The sequence below is a fragment of the Plectropomus leopardus genome, chromosome 5 (assembly GCF_008729295.1).
Source record: "Plectropomus leopardus isolate mb chromosome 5, YSFRI_Pleo_2.0, whole genome shotgun sequence".
NCBI lineage: Eukaryota > Metazoa > Chordata > Actinopteri > Perciformes > Serranidae > Plectropomus > Plectropomus leopardus.
This window is the reverse complement of record NC_056467.1, coordinates 9,489,772-9,507,658: the sequence shown is the minus strand read 5'-3', so window position 1 is coordinate 9,507,658 and position 17,887 is coordinate 9,489,772. Positions and strand designations below refer to the sequence as shown.

Below are 17,887 nucleotides of genomic sequence, written 5' to 3'. Positions count from 1 at the left end.
CTCTCTCTCTACCCTCTCATCCTTTCTTTCCTCATCCCTTCTCCCTTGGTCTCTTTTGCGCCGTCAATGACTCAAGCTATCTATCCAGCAATCCTCCAGCCAGGGAGGTTATGAGAGGCCACAGGAGACCGGAAGCAGCAGGAGGCTTGAAGGGCCTAAGAAAGAGACGTTAGCCTGCGATTGCACTGGTGCTAACCAAAAAGCCAGAAATGGCATCGCTGAGTGATAACCCAATAAAGTTTAATTAAGAACCAGTAACCTCTCAAGCTTGCAGTAATAATGAAAATGGAGGCAGCATGGAGAGGAAAGAAATTAAAGTGGAAATGTAGGGGTCTGTAAAAGTTCAGTCATATTGACACTATGTGCCAAATGGGATACATTAGCATTGATTTAATTCCTTTCTGATGGTTTTAATCCACAAAACAGCGCATCTTTTGTTCTCAGGATTTACTGTAGATGTTTCATCATGTTAAGAGTGAGACTCCATGTGAACACCTGTGTTGGAGCATGTACCTATATTCATATTTTCTGTGTAATTGGAAAGTGAACAAGAACCCATACTGTATACTTTTATTGTTGTGAAGGACCACTTTTGTTTGAGGCCCCTAGAGCAGTGGCAGTACTTCTGCCCAGTGTTGTTAAGGCTCAAGAGTGTAGATTTGGGTTGGATATTTGGGATGATGCTTATAAGCTATTTGTCCTGTTTTCCTTCCCAACACCTGGACGTTTATTTCCGTATTTTATGCTGCATTTGTCCAAAATAAATTTCAGATGCCACACGCATAGCTCGGAGAGCAATAAAGACAAATCCTGTGAATTTGTCCTCAAATCCTCAACAGCACTTTTGAACTAGAATGAAACACTAAAAAAAAAACAATGACAGAGTGCGAAACCACTGACGCCAGCGAAGCCTTTTCCACTAGTTGCTTAGCACTTCCACCATTGGGGGTGGTTGGCACTACAGTGGTGTTGTTTGGGCTCTGTGTGTTTAATTCGGACTCACCCAGCACAGTCAGACGAGCAGGACGGGACCTCATGGCAGCCTGGACAGCCTGGCACTCAAACACAGCGTCATCCATCAACTCGACACGCTGGATCCGCAAATGATGTTCCCCTGAACCATGGTCGCCAATCACTGTGTAACGAGGATAGCCTGCAGAGCAAACACATGTTTTAATCACCTTCAAAATCCAAATACTGCTAATGTGTAATTAGTTTTTTACAGTTTATAGAATCAACAAAGCACAACAAAAAGACACAATGTATATTATTATGAGGTCAATCTTAATTGGCAAATGCATTAAAATTACACAATATTGGCTTGGGCACTGTAATTGAGCACCACAATTTAAACAGTCACTAGGTGAATTTTAGAGATTACTTCATATGTGAGAATAGCTTTTGATTACTTATAAGCTAATTTCCTCACAATGTAAGATTATACATAAATAGTCAAAAGAGCATTTTTATGGCACTCCTGGTATTGTTAACGAGCTGCTGTGGAGGTTACTGGATTTACTACAGCTGTAAACAGGAACAGCTAAAATTTGAGTTGTTTCAGCATTGCACTGAGAAATGATTTATAGTTTAATAATGCAAGAAAACAGAGTAATATCCAAGAGACCTAGGCATTTTACACAAGTCAAGCAAGATGGTTTTAAAGATATCCCCTAACTGTTATCGAAATATGCATTGAGAGTATCTTGTGGAGTGCATCCCTCCACTGGGGCAAATAAGCAAAAAGAAGAATGTGTTTGACTGAGGAGCTTTATGGGGTATTTCTCATGCTTTTAGAGCGGCTCGCCTCTAAAGATCTCTTTTCTTTTTCTCTCACTCTATCTTTCCAATTATTGCTGATACAGTATGTGGATTAAAATAAATATGTCCAAAAAAATGTTACAAATTTCCAGCAAAGAATTTTTCCTCTAGTGGTCCTTAAAAAGTAATTGATTGATGAAGAAACAAGTGGATAGGATTTGAGAGTTTTACAGCAGAAAAGGCCAGACTTTTAACAAAGCCTCACTTTAGCTGTGTGCTTTGTAAAAAGTAAACTTCACACTTTAGACTCACACACTTGTCATTTCCTTTCCAAAAGAAAAACTGTCAGTACTCATTCAACTGTTGGGTCATTGCCAACAAATGTTGGGGAGAAAAATATTGATTTCTCAGTAACAGCTAGCCAATGACTCATGTTCACTTCAGAGATCCCAAAACACTCCAGCCTTTCACTGTAAAGGTTTTTACAGGCTGGTTATACGTTTTAGCACCCAAAAGGAACATAACAGACTGGGCAGCCTTAGAAGAGCTTTTAAACCCTGGAATTTGTCTACTGAAAAAACCCATCGCATGCTCAAAGTCCAATTACTGACTGTTGCTTCATTGAATCCAGTTGCCTTTAATAGAGCATGAAGTGGGCCTCATTTTATGCTGGTGGGGTGAGTTACAGCTGATTAAGCCACTCTCTGCATTCCATCCTCCTACGTGTAGCGTTTAATCTTAAGGGTCTATTCAGTGGGAGGACGAAGGACAAAACTACGTCCAAACATAAACATTGAAGCTGGGAGGAGATAAACAGAGGAAGGCAAAAATATGTGGCAAGCTAACTAAAAAATGAGCAAAGTTGGAAGCTGCACCTTTAAATGTTTTGTGGAAAAACTAGTAACACAGGGGATGAAGTGCCTCTTTCTACCATATTTGCTCAGATATGTCCTATACTGAGACCCCTTTTCCAAAAAAAACTACCTCTGGTTCTTGAGGTAGTTTTATTTATGATTCTTGTAACCTTGGTGCCATCTAGCAAATAAGCTCCTGTTTTCACCAGTTTTGTGCAGAGTCATTGTCAAGGACATGTCATCAATGGAGGGCATAGCACAAGTGAATAGTAAACAGTAGTAGCAAAACTGTGGATCACGTTGATTACTTTTGTGCTTTTGTTATAGATTTTCATCCTATACCAAGCATGGACCAACTATTAATGAGACCACTGCACTATTTTTTTTCCAGATGATTCTAATTAGGAGTCTCCATTATTGATTCAATTTGTAGAATATGACAATCCTAATTAAGTCCTCATGATTCCCACTTCAGGTTACGAGAACCTTGCTATTTTTTTAGTTCCAGCTGAGAACCAACTTTTCAGGTTCTGAACCAATATACATTTTTATTCAAAATGCTCTGAAAGGTTAAAAATTAGGCGCAGGAAGCAGAACAGAATCGGTTCCTGATGGTGGAAAGGGAGTATGAGTGATACCAGGGCTTCAGCAACATAGGTTGCAAATATCACAGGGTTAATAGTGTCCTAACCTTGGAAGTCTATCAGCTATGGTCTGATGATGATAAACCTTTGGGGGCCAAGACTTCCTCTTACATGCACCAGTCATTATTTATAGTTCAATAAGGAAAGCAAGACAGGTCAAGACAACATTTGGCCACTCTTTATACACAGATATCTGCATATGACTGCAGACAAAGTAGGAAAAAAAATGCTAAAAACATAAATCATCATCACATGATAGTCCGTGGTTTCTGAGATTGGATTCAGGCCAATGTGTTCTGCCTCTTTTGTTCTGCACATGGACTGTTTACCTGTGTGCAACGAAAGCCCTCTCTAACTTGATGGGCCAATTGTACTTGGACTACAATTGGCCTCTCCTGGTTCCAGTCCTAACTCTTAGACAGACCTCTCTATCAACAACTGCAAATCATCCCATGGTGTCCCCCAAGGTTCAGTGCTTGGCCCCCTTCTTGTCATCCTTTGCATGTTACCACGTGGACAGATCCTTCATCACAATGGCCTCTAGTTCCACTGTTACAGTGATGATACTCAATTCTACCTCACCTTCAAGACCATCACTGCTGCCGTTCAATCCACCCTCATCACCTGCCTAACAGATATTAAAACATGGACACTCAATTGCAATAAGTCAGAAATCTAAATCATTAGCCCAAACTCCCTTACCTGCCCCACCAAGGATTTTGCACTTAATATTGATGGATCCATCATTACCCCCTCCACCCAAGTCAACATCCTACCCCATTGCCTGCAGATTCTGCATACATATGCAGAAATATATCTGTTTATAGAGGTTAATAGAGACTTGATCATAACTAAAAGCTTCCATTAATAACATTAATAACCACTGACTGTAAAAGAGCTTTCTGCTTTTTCATGCTCAGGATAAAGCCTAAAATAGAGGACGCACCATTATGCACTCAAGGTCACCTAGAGAACCATTTTGCTTTAATTTTATGTCCATTGATGAGATTCACAGCAATAATGCCATTGCAGATCACAAGGGTAATGATTATTGCAGATTTTGAATGGTGTGACCTTCAGTTGACTCCAGTCCACCTAGCAAGCGCTTAGAGTACCTTCCCCTAAAACAGAACATACCGTAAATGCACTTTTGTTTTGCTTGTTTTAATTGCTGCAAGGTATAAGCCCTGTAAATTTCTGTTACACAAACAGATGATCTGACCAATTACCTCATCTGTGCCTCTGGCAAACTAAGAATAATTTTGCTGTGTGAGAATATGGCTCTGTTCCAGTTTCATCTCTGTGCATTAGCTGGATCCAAAAGGAAAAGTCATTTGCATTCGTGGAGGATAGTTATCATAAGAATTTTATAAACTCATTTCCAAACAAAGGAAACATACGTTAATGTGTTTTTGTCACCTAGTAATCACCTCGATCATGCATTGTGTCAATATGACTTAAATTACCCTGGCATACATGAAGACTGATCACCTCTGCACATGTGATGTGTACCTGTAAAGGGCCATTGATCTTAGATCTCAGCAAATTTCAAAGACACAATGTGTTACCCAAAGCAAACAATGTAAAATAGGCCCATTAAGGAGTAATGAATCCATCAGAGGGAAATGGATTTGTCTTGAGGCTGGATCAATGGTGTACGTGCATGTGTGCGTGTGTGAGTATACAGACACTTGAGGCGTGGCCTAGTGATTTATAACACTCACCTAGAACATGTTTCACACAGTGTAACCACCAGGGGATAGAAACAGTTTGGCTGCAGCTGTGAACAGGTGACCAGTGAAAAATTTGCTCTCGAGAGGCAAGAGTGACACATGCATGGCGCTGAGGGACTGCTTTATGTCAGTTTCTCTTCTCAAGAGCTCATTTTCCTATATCCCAAGTGCATGGCTTAATGTATACAAACACCTCCTCCGTCTTTACTGCATGCACAGGAGAATTCACTTGTAGCTGCTTTGTCTGTTGTCACCATGATAGCGTGTAGCAGATCCCTATAATGCATATTCATACCACTGATTGGTATGTTCTTAGCAGTTGTGGGGCTACTTTGCTTTTCTTTAATTAGATTGGAAACGCGTGACACAAAGGGAAATGAATAGGAAATTCAGGGACAGATAGGAATCATTGGCTTTTGTGCTGTGATTTCTCGCGCTGAATGGTGAAAGGGTTTTCTTGGTTTAATCACTGCTCCTGTGAATGGAAACAGGTCCCAGGCGGAGAACACCGTTGCCGACGCAGCTTCTTTCTATGAATTGCCGAGCAGACCTATATTATGGAAATGCTCCATGCGACATTTGATTCGTCGCACTTTCTATGTATACAGCTGCCACTTTCCGTTCATTGTGTACATCTTGCGGTGGATGCACCATCACTCTTTTACTGCCGCGTGCATTGCTTGTTTATGTAGGCAGTAGTGATAAAAAGGACAGCTGTGGAGCTCTTTATTTTTGAAAAAGTGTCATCCGTCTCAATAGAAGGCACTCAGCCCCCTGTCCGTATCATACTGTTGATTTTAGCAACCTATCAGGCAGGCAGCTATTCCTCCTCATAAATAAACCCATTGCATTTTTTAAACGGTTAAAGAGAAAAGGATCATTCCAACTGTACTGTAAATATGAAGAGAATGGTTGCAGAGAAGGTCAGGTTTACTGCATCTTGTTCATGACTGTCAAACTCTTCACAGATGTGTTGTTAAAGGAGTGAGTATTCTTTGCATCTTCTTTGTTCTTCTCCTTCTCTCTGTCGTTGTCCACCATTGAAATTAGATTTCAACTTGACTGTCCTGTCTTGTTAAATCAATAGAAATAGAAGAGGACAAAACAAACTCTACATCTCTGTTCCACTGACCCTAAATAAAATTGTGCTCTCTTTTCCTTCCACTTTCTCTCTCTCATTCTATCTTGATCCATCATAAGCACTCTCCCTGTCTTCCTCCTTTTCCTTCAAAGGAGACTTGAAGGCTGCAGGACCATTGTTTACTGCAACCTCTCAGTCTCCCCTGGGCCTGATAAGAACCTGACGAGGGAATAGGATGGCTTTACTGGGGCTCTGTCAGCCACTGAGGTTTAATTACAGACCACATCGGCGGCGTTTGCTAAAGGTCAGAGGGTAGGAGACCCCCAATCTTTCGTGAAGTACTGATGTAATTGTTTCTGATCAAAAGAGACTTTTGTATTTTAAAAAATGGCTGCAGATGGATATTTTGCTCCCTTGAATTGCAATGACTGGCAATGAGTTTTTAGTTGCCATCTAGGGGTGGCATGTGAGGCAAATTAGAAAACTTTAAGCTTAAGACTCTGCCCCTACAGAGTAATGCAACCTACCTTGTATGGAGTGCTGTGTACAGATTCAAATGGATCTCTGTTTTGGAAGAATTTAATGATCATTTCAGGAAATGATGCGTGCGCACTATACTTTTATGGATTTTCTCATTCAATAGCTCAGTGCTTCAAAGGTTGTAAATGTTTATTTAGAGGAGTGATGTGCTTCCTTGAAATTCATCAAGGTCATGAATAAACATAAAGCCTCAATTGGTGGAACAACAGGCTACTAAATGACAGTGCAGTACTCACTTTTACTCCAAATTAAACAATTAAGGCAATTATACACGAGGTGCAGTGTAATTAGAGGACGCTAGCTACTCTTCAAAAAGCCATTTAGCAGTCTGAAGCACCAGAGAAAGACCAGTGCCACTATTGATTTTCACATTTCATTTGGATTTTTGTGCTCCTCTGCCAAACACAAAGTATAAGAGATGTAGGTCTGCATCTAGCACAGACATAGAAATTAATTTTTGATTCTGTTTGGTCATGTTGAGTGATACAATTATTGGTGTTTTACATAACACTTGTAATGTAATACTTCTGTTGTAACACATTATTATGAGACCTCTTTATGCATCTGTGGAGTGATATATTTGGCAGAGGGTAGGATGTCGACATGTGGGGGCTTTAGTTTGAAAGAAGTGGTAATTTCAATATGACAGTTATATTAGAAAGTGTAATAAATAGAGGAAACTGAGGATGAAGAGGAAATGCAAGGTGATGCTCTCAAGAGGGATAAATGCTGTTCTATCTCACACAGTCTCCTCCCTCTACCGGACTCTTTCAGTAATACTCCTCTAATCACAAGCACGCATTCGACTTCAATAATACCTAGACAGCAGACTAAAGTTGGCGACTATTCATTCCTGTGGAGTTGTTCTCCTGGTGCTTACACTAAAAAAGTTTTCTAGTTTCTGGATCTACTTCCGCAGTGAGTGTTTCTCCCAGTCATCCTGCCCGGTGGTTCCTGCTCGGCTCATAGACCTTATACTGTCCTGACGTCAGATTTTTTATGGGTGGATTATTCAGATAGCAAGATGCACCTGCATGCAGGTCAGATGTTTGGATAATTCAGGTGGAACATTAATACAGCCCTCAAAATTGGAGCATTGATGGGTCATGTTGTGTGTTGCACAACATTGATATGCTTCATGGATGTCTCTTGGACACAAATGAGGGCACATTACAGGACATAGGAAGGCGTGAGGCTGAACTGTGTGTGCCGATGCCAGTTAGCCCAAATATTCCAGCAGCAACCCGTGCACTGAGAGATCAGCTCCTCCTGTTTCTGCTTGATTTTTACGCTGAGCAGCGAGCTTTGTTTACCCCTCCTCCTCACATCACTGTACACTTTTCTGCATTGTACGGCCGTTCTGGAGGTTCAAAAAGAATGATGGAACCTGCACTGCCATGTCCTCTCACGCCTGCTTTACATCTGCTGTTTTTGGTGGATATCTGCTGCTTCCGCAAATTATCTCCTTGCGCGCCTTCACCTCACACACAAGCAGATCGGTTACTTCAGCAGGACAACTCTCATATCTGTAATTCGCCACATCCGTCATTTAGATTGCAATCCACCAATTCCTGGTGCACCTGGCTTTTAAAGGGAATGGGAGCTGACGCACTGTGCGCTGCACTGGTACCCAGATTATCTGCCGTTTAACTAGCAAAATGGACTTTGGCACACGCTAAATGCATTTGCGCCATGCGCTATAACGCATCTAAATAGGGCCCAAAAAGACATATAAATGTATCTGTTTTACTCAACTTTTCCTGATTCTGTTTCAAAATAAAAGCTCTCTGACAATGTTTCTGTCAGTAGAATCCCCGCACTTGTTGACACAAGATTTATTGTGAAATATTAGCAGGACTGCGTTGTTGACAATGCAGGAGCTAAGGGAGCTTCATAAACAAGTGGAGAACGTGCTTTAGTTGTGGAATTACAGTAGTTACGGTAGCAGGCAGCTCTAAAGCAGCATTGCAACAACAATGCTGCCAGTGTGAACAACACAAGAGTTCATGACATAGCAGCTCCGCAAGGCTGCAATCACGTGGTGCTCTCACATGCAGTGTGTCCTGGGTCTTATGCTTTTCTTCGTGTGTAAATGTGTGCTCGTGATAAGAAGAATATAACACAAAGAGTCCAGTAGAGGGCTTCGCCTGTGCTAATGGAACTCAGATTACAATGTTCTACCCTTCATTACTCACCAGAGAGGTCTCTGCCAACTCCCAGTGCCAAGCCATCTTTGATCCACAGGACAACGCCATGGTAACCAGGGATGGTGCATGGTAATGTCACCGGCTGGCCTGCCACTACCACCAGGTCCTGTGGTTGCTGGGAAAACATGGCCGCTCCTGTGGAAGAAAAGAAGAAGGGCAAGGTTAGATCTGACCCATTTAAATCATTACATCATGTTAATCTAATCAGGAGAAGAGGGCATACAAAATTCATGATCAAAGACGGGAACAAGTGTGCCTTACAAACACCTGCTTTCAGCATTTCAAGCGCTGAATGAAGGGAAAATGAAGGGAAGTGCACCATATGCCCATTTCCACCAATTTCAGTCAAACCTCTTGTCAAACTCATATTAAAGGAACCCTAAAGTGTGATATACAAACGTGGCACATTCTTTTACTATTCATGATACGGAGACAAGATACTGTACATGCATCAGAGGTGTCAGTACGGTACCATGACTGCAGCACAGGCTAAGAGACAGCCGTCACAGCACAGCTTGGTTCATTTATGAAGGATGTCATCGTACAGATGTGCTGGGCTCTTGCACACCACAGCAGATAACACGATCTTGTCTGCCAACACTGCTCTAGTGGCATACATTAACTCGAGCTCACACCCATGTATTCCAACTGTGCAACTGCTATTAGCTGCACTCCTCTACTGTGTGTTCAGGCAGAAAGTGGTGTGCAGTGAACTCCATTAGAGGCAGAGGGTGTGTTAATGGGGAGGGGTACGGTGGCGGTGGAGAGGGAGGGGGGTTATGTTGTGGATCAGAGTGGATGGTACAGAGTGGTACTGATGTGTAGTTAGAAACACTGGCAGGCTGCCTATCAACTAAAGCCTACACACACACATACACACCGACATGCATTCATACAGACGATCTGAGAGCAGGAACTACAGCAAAGGTTTAAAAGTGTCACTTTCTCTCTCGCACTTTACCCAGACAGTTTTGTTAGCAGTTATTTCTTATTTTTAAACTTCTAAGTTTTTTTGCTTGGATCAGAATGTCTGCCTTTTTTCCCCCCGAACAACTTATTCCTTCTCCTCGATATTTACAGCAGCACAAACACAGACACAAGTACAAACCAGAGCATGTACTCCTATTATGCTGAAATGGGCTCACGCACATTTTTCTTAACTTAATCATATGCAAATAAAAAGCTGATAGAAGAATAACATGTAGTGAATTACAATAATAAGCAGTACAGAGACGACGGGGAGAACGAGAAAGCGTGTTTTCATCTTACAACATCTTGGTATCACATTGCAGTCATCTTCTGCAGTTCTTTGTATGATTGGTTTGATATTCAAAGGAAATTACTTATCCTATTGCAGACAGGGAAATTGATTGGCTTTGTTCTACAATTTCAAACCACATCAGAGAAAAATATTGTTGTCATACAAGAAACTGATTTTAATTTAGTTGGAAAATGCCATTAGAATCCCCACAAGTCGTTTTTCAGCCTTGAAGTGAATTCCATGTGATGGATAGCTTGTTAGAGATGTAAGCAGAAGTTTTCATATTGATTCATACACTCTCATTCCTCACACCTACACATCACATACACAAACAGAAACACACAAACCTGTCTCATTTTAATCAATATATAGGCATAGGTTTTGGGGGAGGGATGCAAGGGACATGTCACCCCCAGTGTGCAGTTGCCCCCTCCCCAGTATAAAAACGTTGATGAAACAGAGGACGTTTTTCATTTTTAACTTGCTAAGATGTTACTTGAAGAGGAAACTCTGGTAAAAGCAATGGTTGCAATCTGCCAAAACACAAAGAAAAAAAGAGAGCTTGCTGCACATATCAGACATTCCAAAAATGAGCTATGAGTTTATAAAGGAAGTAAGTCCTCATTGTTTGGGAAAGGTTCTGCATTCACTTGCTTCCAAGACACAAAACAGTACAAAATAATATAATGCCTGAATGTGTTCTGAAGCTATATTAAATAAGAAAATTGGATCTATAGGAGAATAATTATTTGAAAGTAATACAGAATTTCTGAGAGCCTTACTGCATTATATTCTCTTGTATTTATATACTTTGAATTATCACTTTGCACTTGAATTTTGTGTTTTCCTTTACATGCCTTAAGGCATACACCATAAATTGATGTAGAAAAGGCATAAATTAGTGCATAAAAATTCAACAGAATGCAGGAAATAAAGTGTTTGCCATACATAATGTACTTTTCATCACCTTGAGACTTGACTGTTTATATCACGGCCTTTTGAAAGCATGCATGTATACTGTGGGTGCTGCTGGCTAGGTGAGACTTTATCTTGCCATATGTATTGCCCTTCAAACCTAGACATCTTTGTTCAAGCCTTACTGTGTTCCCACGTGAGGGGCTTATCTCGGCTGTACTCTGCTACACAGTCAGTACGCAGATGAAGCACGCCAACATATAGACAGCTACTCGACAGATCTCTTGGCAAATTCCGGAAAAACAATGTAACCGCCAGGGAATCTTGTATCTGCTCAGTCATGACTGATATTATCAAACAGTTCAGCCTGTGCTGTAATTGATTTAACATTGGAGGGACGCCTCTGTTGGCAGCACACATGCCTGCAGACTTCCTACACTCTGCCTATATTCTTGCTCCTGTCCCCCTCCGTTGGACTCCTTGCCTTATGATTTATCAAATAAAAAATAGATTTGCGATTATTTTTCAGACAGAGCTCCCTGTCATACTTCTCTCTAAACAGATCAGTTCAGTGTCAGATTGAACATTCTTAGGTGTTTGATATTTGACGTTGTGTTTGCACAGAGGCAGGATTTTAGCACTTCATTTGCAGTAGGAGTTCATGCTAATTCTGTTTATTCTGTTACATTTTGTCCTGAAACTGTTGAACACAGATATCTGACTTCTCAAACAGCCCCCTCAACAATATCGATTAACTGCTCTCAAGTGAATTGCACATCTCTTACACAAATATGAATATGTGAGCTATTACTTTGCTTTAACTTTGTCTGCACGACTAGGAGCACACTGCTGATTTCTCCAGCATATTCTTATTTTTAACTTTTCAGAAACAGACATGAGAATTCACTTTAACACATGACACAATTAGGACATATCATCGGAATTGTAGGATCCAGTATTTTGTGATCTTGATCCCCATACTGGGGACTGAAAGTTAGCCTTTGGTTTTATTTATGTAAGTACATTACTAAACAGCTGTAATAGATCTTTAAAAAAGCCCTCAGAAAACAGGAGCAAAGCCATGGCTGCTACAAATGGCAAGGCAACTGCAGAACATATAAACAGAAAATGCATGACAATAAGCATAGTGATTATTCAACAACCACCAGCCAATCAGAATTAAGATTGAGCAGACCCAATCTTGGAATCCATTAGCTTTCAGTTTGATGACGCTAAAGCCTCACTGGGTGAGGGCCAATATTTTGGGCTGATGTGGTGTTTGGCAGACATGTGGGCCAAGACTCTCTTCAGTCCGCAGATCAATTTTGGCTAATCCGTACAGGCAGATATCTGATATAAATGCAGATAAATAAAAAAGTCAATGTGAACCTAACTTGTCATCAGACAATAGCCAGTGGGTTTCCAAAATGAATTTTCAGCAAATGTGTTGCGATTGTCCACGTGGACGGTACCTGCTGTTAAAACATGACTGACCTACATGGACTACAGATGGACTTGAGACAGAAATTAGAATGCTTCTTATAACGAAATCTTGTTTAGTTTACAGTAAACAGAGCAGACCAAGACTGTTCTCAAACAAGGGGGGCTGACAGGTTCAAACACATTTTTTAAGGACCCTAAGGGTCTACTTCAGCACGCCCCTCTTCAATGGGACTTGAGACTTGGACCTCCGCACTAAATCAAATACTCATTAAGCACATTTTCTTAAAAGTCTGTACTGTTGACGTTCCAAGACTGATGTCCTAAGAGGGCTATTAAAATACGCTGCTGATAGAAAGAATCAAAGACTCAACCGCCACCCGCTTGTACTTGTCACTTGAGCAGTTAAAAAGTGACCTCCTTCATTCAATTTAAAGCCTGGCTGAGTCTTCATAGGGACACAGCAGTAAAGGAATGAGGTGATGTGTTTGAGAAGGCTGGGTCTTACATCAAGGTGGCTACATTTGGTTATCCATTCCCTCTGCAGCGAATATATCTCTGTCACATCTGCCACATTTATCCTTCACTGGGCATCACAGCGCTGGCAAAAAAAAAAAAAAAAGAAAAAAAAGTATTTTAAAAGCATATCCCTGTTCTACCTCTTCTTTATTGTCTGTCAGGCATGATGTGCACCAGTGTGAAGACAACCTCTGTCCCCTCACTTAGTCATAAAAAAAATTTTCATAGCAAAAATGCCCAATTAAGAATTAAGCGCCACACTTCATCACTTCATCAGTGATGGTAATAGAGGGGTAGGGTGATTGTGCTACAGTAATAATGCTTATTAAGCACCCTGATAGGGTTTACTAGAGAGCTTGGTTAAAAAAAAACAAAAAAAACAACCATGAATACTAAAATGAAGAACAGTCTAGACATGCCAATTTGCTGTGAGGCAAATGGGCCTTGACTTCAGGGGTTAGGATCTGTAAATGTGTGGGCACACAGAGCAGAACCAGACATCTTTTGTCTGTCGCTAGAGACAACAGCCCCGTGGGTTTTCTCACAGCAACAGCCAAACCTGTACTATGAATAGAACTTCTGATAACATAAAATAAGAAAAAGTAAACTACTTGGTTTATTCCCATGTATTTAGTGACGTTAAGACAAGAATGTTTTCCTTCAGCACTTTGGATTTGCTAAATTGAGGGTTGTGCTGTTGCTTAAATCTTTCACAGGAGCTTATCTACCCGTTATCTAACAGCCACCTTTTCTTAAAGACACACTGCAGATTTTGACGATGTTATCACACACTTTGCGATAAAGGTCAGTGTGAAAGATAATAAAAAAAAGAAAAAGAAAAGAGGTGTAACTTATTATTTTCTATCTTGGCATAATGTTCAATCACGATATGGAGAGCAACATAATTTCAGTAATGGTCATAGCATGGACCTGCAGGCTACATCTTCAAGGATAGGAAGGGATTCCTCACACAACATTTTAAAAATACTACATTTGTCTGCATGAGATTATTGTGCACACACTCTTCCGGCCGCACAGACATTATATAAGAGGCACCATACATTATCTATAAGCAAAGGTTAGGTTATTTTTAAGACAAGAACTCAAAGCTAGTCTGCGTTTATCCACAAATGTTTCCTATATCTCTATATCAACATATCTTTTATAAATTCAGGTAAGTAAATTAGTCATGAGCCCTGTGCAAATGTTTATGCATTATATACCGCATATATTTCTTGGCGTCATATAAATGGCTATGATTCATGCTGATTTTGATTGAATGCCCTGTATTTAGAAAGGTTAGGCCAAAGATCTTTGATAAAGACTGCCTGGTTGTTTCAAATGGTGGAAAAAAGCAGATAGTTAAAAAACTGTGCAGAGCTATATTCATAATGTGGACTGGCACTTTGCATTGCCTAATGTTGTCATTTCACTTGAGATAATTTGTTTACCATTGGACGGCTGCTGCAATTCCACACACTCCAGCACTATTTTCCCCTCAGTGCTAACTGCCCCCAATTTCATCGCTCTTTGCCAATCAGGCCTGGAAATTACCGTTACGGACACACATCCAGCTCACTTCAGAGAAATAATCAGCATGCTGTCTGTGCGGCATGTGGCCACACAGCACCAAAGCTTAGCCCAGGATCATTATCAAAAACTATTACCCCTCTGGCCTGGGCATTTTATTCCAGCAATTTAGAAGCACAGGAGGGCTTCAGAATATGGAAGAGTGGGTGAGCTGGTCATGTATCGCAGTTCGGTAGCCAATGACCATGGTTTCTCTTTTTATGACATTGCTGCTGGTAGTTTTCAGTGGCACGTAAGTGGTAGGAGTGGAGAGAGAAACAGGTGGGGGAAACTGAGGAGGAGAGGTTTATTTTTATCTTCCCTGTAATCCACTGGTAGCGTTGCCATAGGTGACACATGCTAGCCGCTTTTTATAAAGATGTGACTTAGAGACTATCAAGTTATTCTTATAGATCTCATTGTAATGACCACCTGGACCTTGTAAAAATATTATCCGCTCACCCTGCAGGGGCCCTACAGGTCCAACAACAAAGAGGAGATGCATCTCACAGGAAGCAGAGAAGTAAATTTTTCAAGTGCATAACTAGACTCTTTTTTTCTAGCCTTTCCAAAGCTGGTAAATAATTACTTAACACTTGTAAAAGGACTCCAGCGGTGCATTTTTTGGCCTGAAGTTCAATATAAACATAGATCTCCTGCAATATGGATCCTGTAATGCACATCCAACTTCTGAAACAGCGCCACACATTCTTTTCCGTTGTCACCAGACACTGATCAGTCACAAGTCCACAACGCCAGTATGTATTCTCTCATTCTCACCATAGGCCTAATGTCCATGATTTTTTTGCTCTTTAATTATCTGCAAGCATGATCATTAATTTGACATCGTCAGTGAAGCGTGCTGCTGTGAGAATCATCAATCCATAAAAACCGCACAAGAATGATTTCTATCTTGCCTGTGGCTTTATGACTCCCATCCATGTTTGTAAAATTCCGTTTCAGAATGGTATTAAGTACATTCTGGAAAAGCATTTTGACGAATTTGAAAAAAAAAGAAGGCAAGCCTGATTTCAGAGATGTTAAAGCAACATTACTGCAAATGTGTGACAGAAACTTGGCAGGCAAACAGCCAACTAATTACCAGTTACGGCCACTAAAAGTCATGCTTTGATCAACTATGTTTTATAATCCAATTTATCCACAATATAAATTCAGAAGCAACTGGTCACCACATAAGTCACCCAATCACTCTGATTAGCTCTGATTGATTTGCTGCTCATAGTTTAACAAGGCATTTAGAGGGTAATTTTCCTGATATTTGGCAGTTTGAACTTATTAAAGCCATATTTCTAATGTTTAGTACACAATAAATAGAGATACATGACACATAGAGACAATACACCACACACAGCACACACACTCAGACACATCCACACGCACAGGCACACATTGTGTTAGACAGCATGCTAATCTCGGTGTTAAGTCTGAGGGCATGCAGGCAGTGACTCTGCAGATGAAAGAGACTAAAAAGGAATAGCTTAGCTCACCTTGATGAAATAAATCTGTGAAACTCCATGAACAGTACAGCATGTAGTTACAAATAAAAGATGTCTACACCCACAGCTGATGCACAGGAAATTGTTTAAGTACGACACCTTTTTATAAACTCGAGTCGCTGTAACAGAAATTTACCTTCAGTGTGTTGTGAAAAGAAGAAATTTTATGAGACTGTGGAAAAAAGGTCTACCTTTAGAGAGAGCGAGAACAGCAGGAATGACAAGGCCTCAAATATTTGCTGTAGAATCTATGCTCCACTCTGGGTGGTACACAGATATTCACTGTAATAATGGCATTTTGAAAAAACTTTTTTGTGAGATTCTGTTTTTTTGAAATTCTCCAACTTGCTTTCACCAAGGTTTTGTGGCCTATTTCTCAGAGCAGCTAGGCTTTTGTTACATGCGGCTACTTCATTAATATAAAAATGTAATCCCTCAGATGCAGCTGGCAAAGTCACAACAATAGTTACCAATAATGAATATTTCATAAAGCTCTATCAAGCCCATTAGAGAAGACATGTAATACTATCAATCTGTCTTCCTCATCAGAATGTTCAAATCCTTTTTCCTGCCTGTCCACTTGTAAAACAAACACTGTTGTATGCAGACTGATAATACGCCAGCCCTATCTGTGCTGTGATGGCTGCCATTATTAGTAAGATTTGTCTGTGGGAATGCAAATTCATGAAGCAGGGAAGATAAACATCAGTGCTGCTGGAAGAAGTTGTATTTATGCCCTCTCTCACACTGTGCATTAGTGGAGCATGACAGTTGCCAAGGCATAATCAAGACGGATCGCCTCCGATGATGACTTCTAAAAATTACAAATGGCAACAGTGGGAAGGCCTCGTGGGCACTCGCTTTATCATCGGCAACACAGCCAAAAGAAGTGTGATTCCATGGACATCCGCAACTGGAGTATCAGGGGCCACAAACAGTTTATTAAATCTCTCTAGGCTGCATGGCTCTGGCAGTTCAAATACCGGGGACCCAAAGGTCATCAAGACATCACGAGTCGTGGAATGGATTCCTGCGCACTTCCAAAAATCCAGAGCAGTCAACAAACAAATCTGTTTTAACTCCTTCTATGGTGGATAAATAGGGAGAGTGCTTTAATGAAATATGAAGGTCTTTAAGGTCGCAAGCCTTTAAGCAGTCCAAGCAACGTGAAATCAAACACAAAGTGATCCACTTACTGGATGTACTGTATGCGAGCTTTGTTCTGGAAACACAGGACCTGGTCTGACCACTGATCATATTTACTGGTGTATAGCAGCAACTCCTGTGGGCTGGTTTCCAAGGTAACTACAGTTCAAAGAAAATGGTTCAAATATTCTAGTTAGCATAAATGGGACTGAACGCCACATAACCCTCCTCCCCTGGCTGGTATTGATTAAAAAAGTGTGGGGAAATGGAGCGACTCGCTTTGCAAACGGGACTACTTTTTTTTTTTTAGGGTACACTTTTGCATAATGGGAATCAGGGACATAAAAGAGATGCAAATGAGTGAGGGAGATGGAGAAGAGGAGAAGTTTGGGACTTCAGATGGGGCCTGATTAAATAGGAAGGGTCCCTTCTGTTTCTAAACTCCATCATTACATCCTTTCTTTGTCAACTTTCACCACTTCACCGCCTCCTGCCTCTTCAGTGCTCCCTGTCACTGGAGTATTTGTTTGAATGTTTATTTTCAGAGCTCAAGGCTAGCCTTGCTATTGTTTCTTTGTTGACACATGAACACTTGAGTGTTTACTGAGTGTATTATGTCAAGACAATGATGGTTTGTGAAGGGAATATGTTTGTGCAGGGGAGGGACCTTGAGGAGTGTTCAAAGTGAGCCAGCATTGGGATT

At 40.8% G+C, this 17,887-nt stretch overlaps 1 protein-coding gene across 1 annotated transcript in view; it reads right to left on the bottom strand.

The window, feature by feature from the left end:
* kirrel3b (kirre like nephrin family adhesion molecule 3b) overlaps positions 1–17,887 on the bottom strand; it is a 189,438-nt gene that overhangs the window by 70,881 nt on the left and 100,670 nt on the right. Inside the window, exons 2-3 of the mRNA XM_042486954.1 lie at positions 8,806–8,952; positions 1,004–1,153 (exon numbers count right to left, since the gene is read on the bottom strand). Of these exons, the coding sequence (XP_042342888.1) occupies positions 1,004–1,153; positions 8,806–8,952 (297 nt within the window). The remainder of the gene's footprint in view (positions 1–1,003; positions 1,154–8,805; positions 8,953–17,887) is intronic.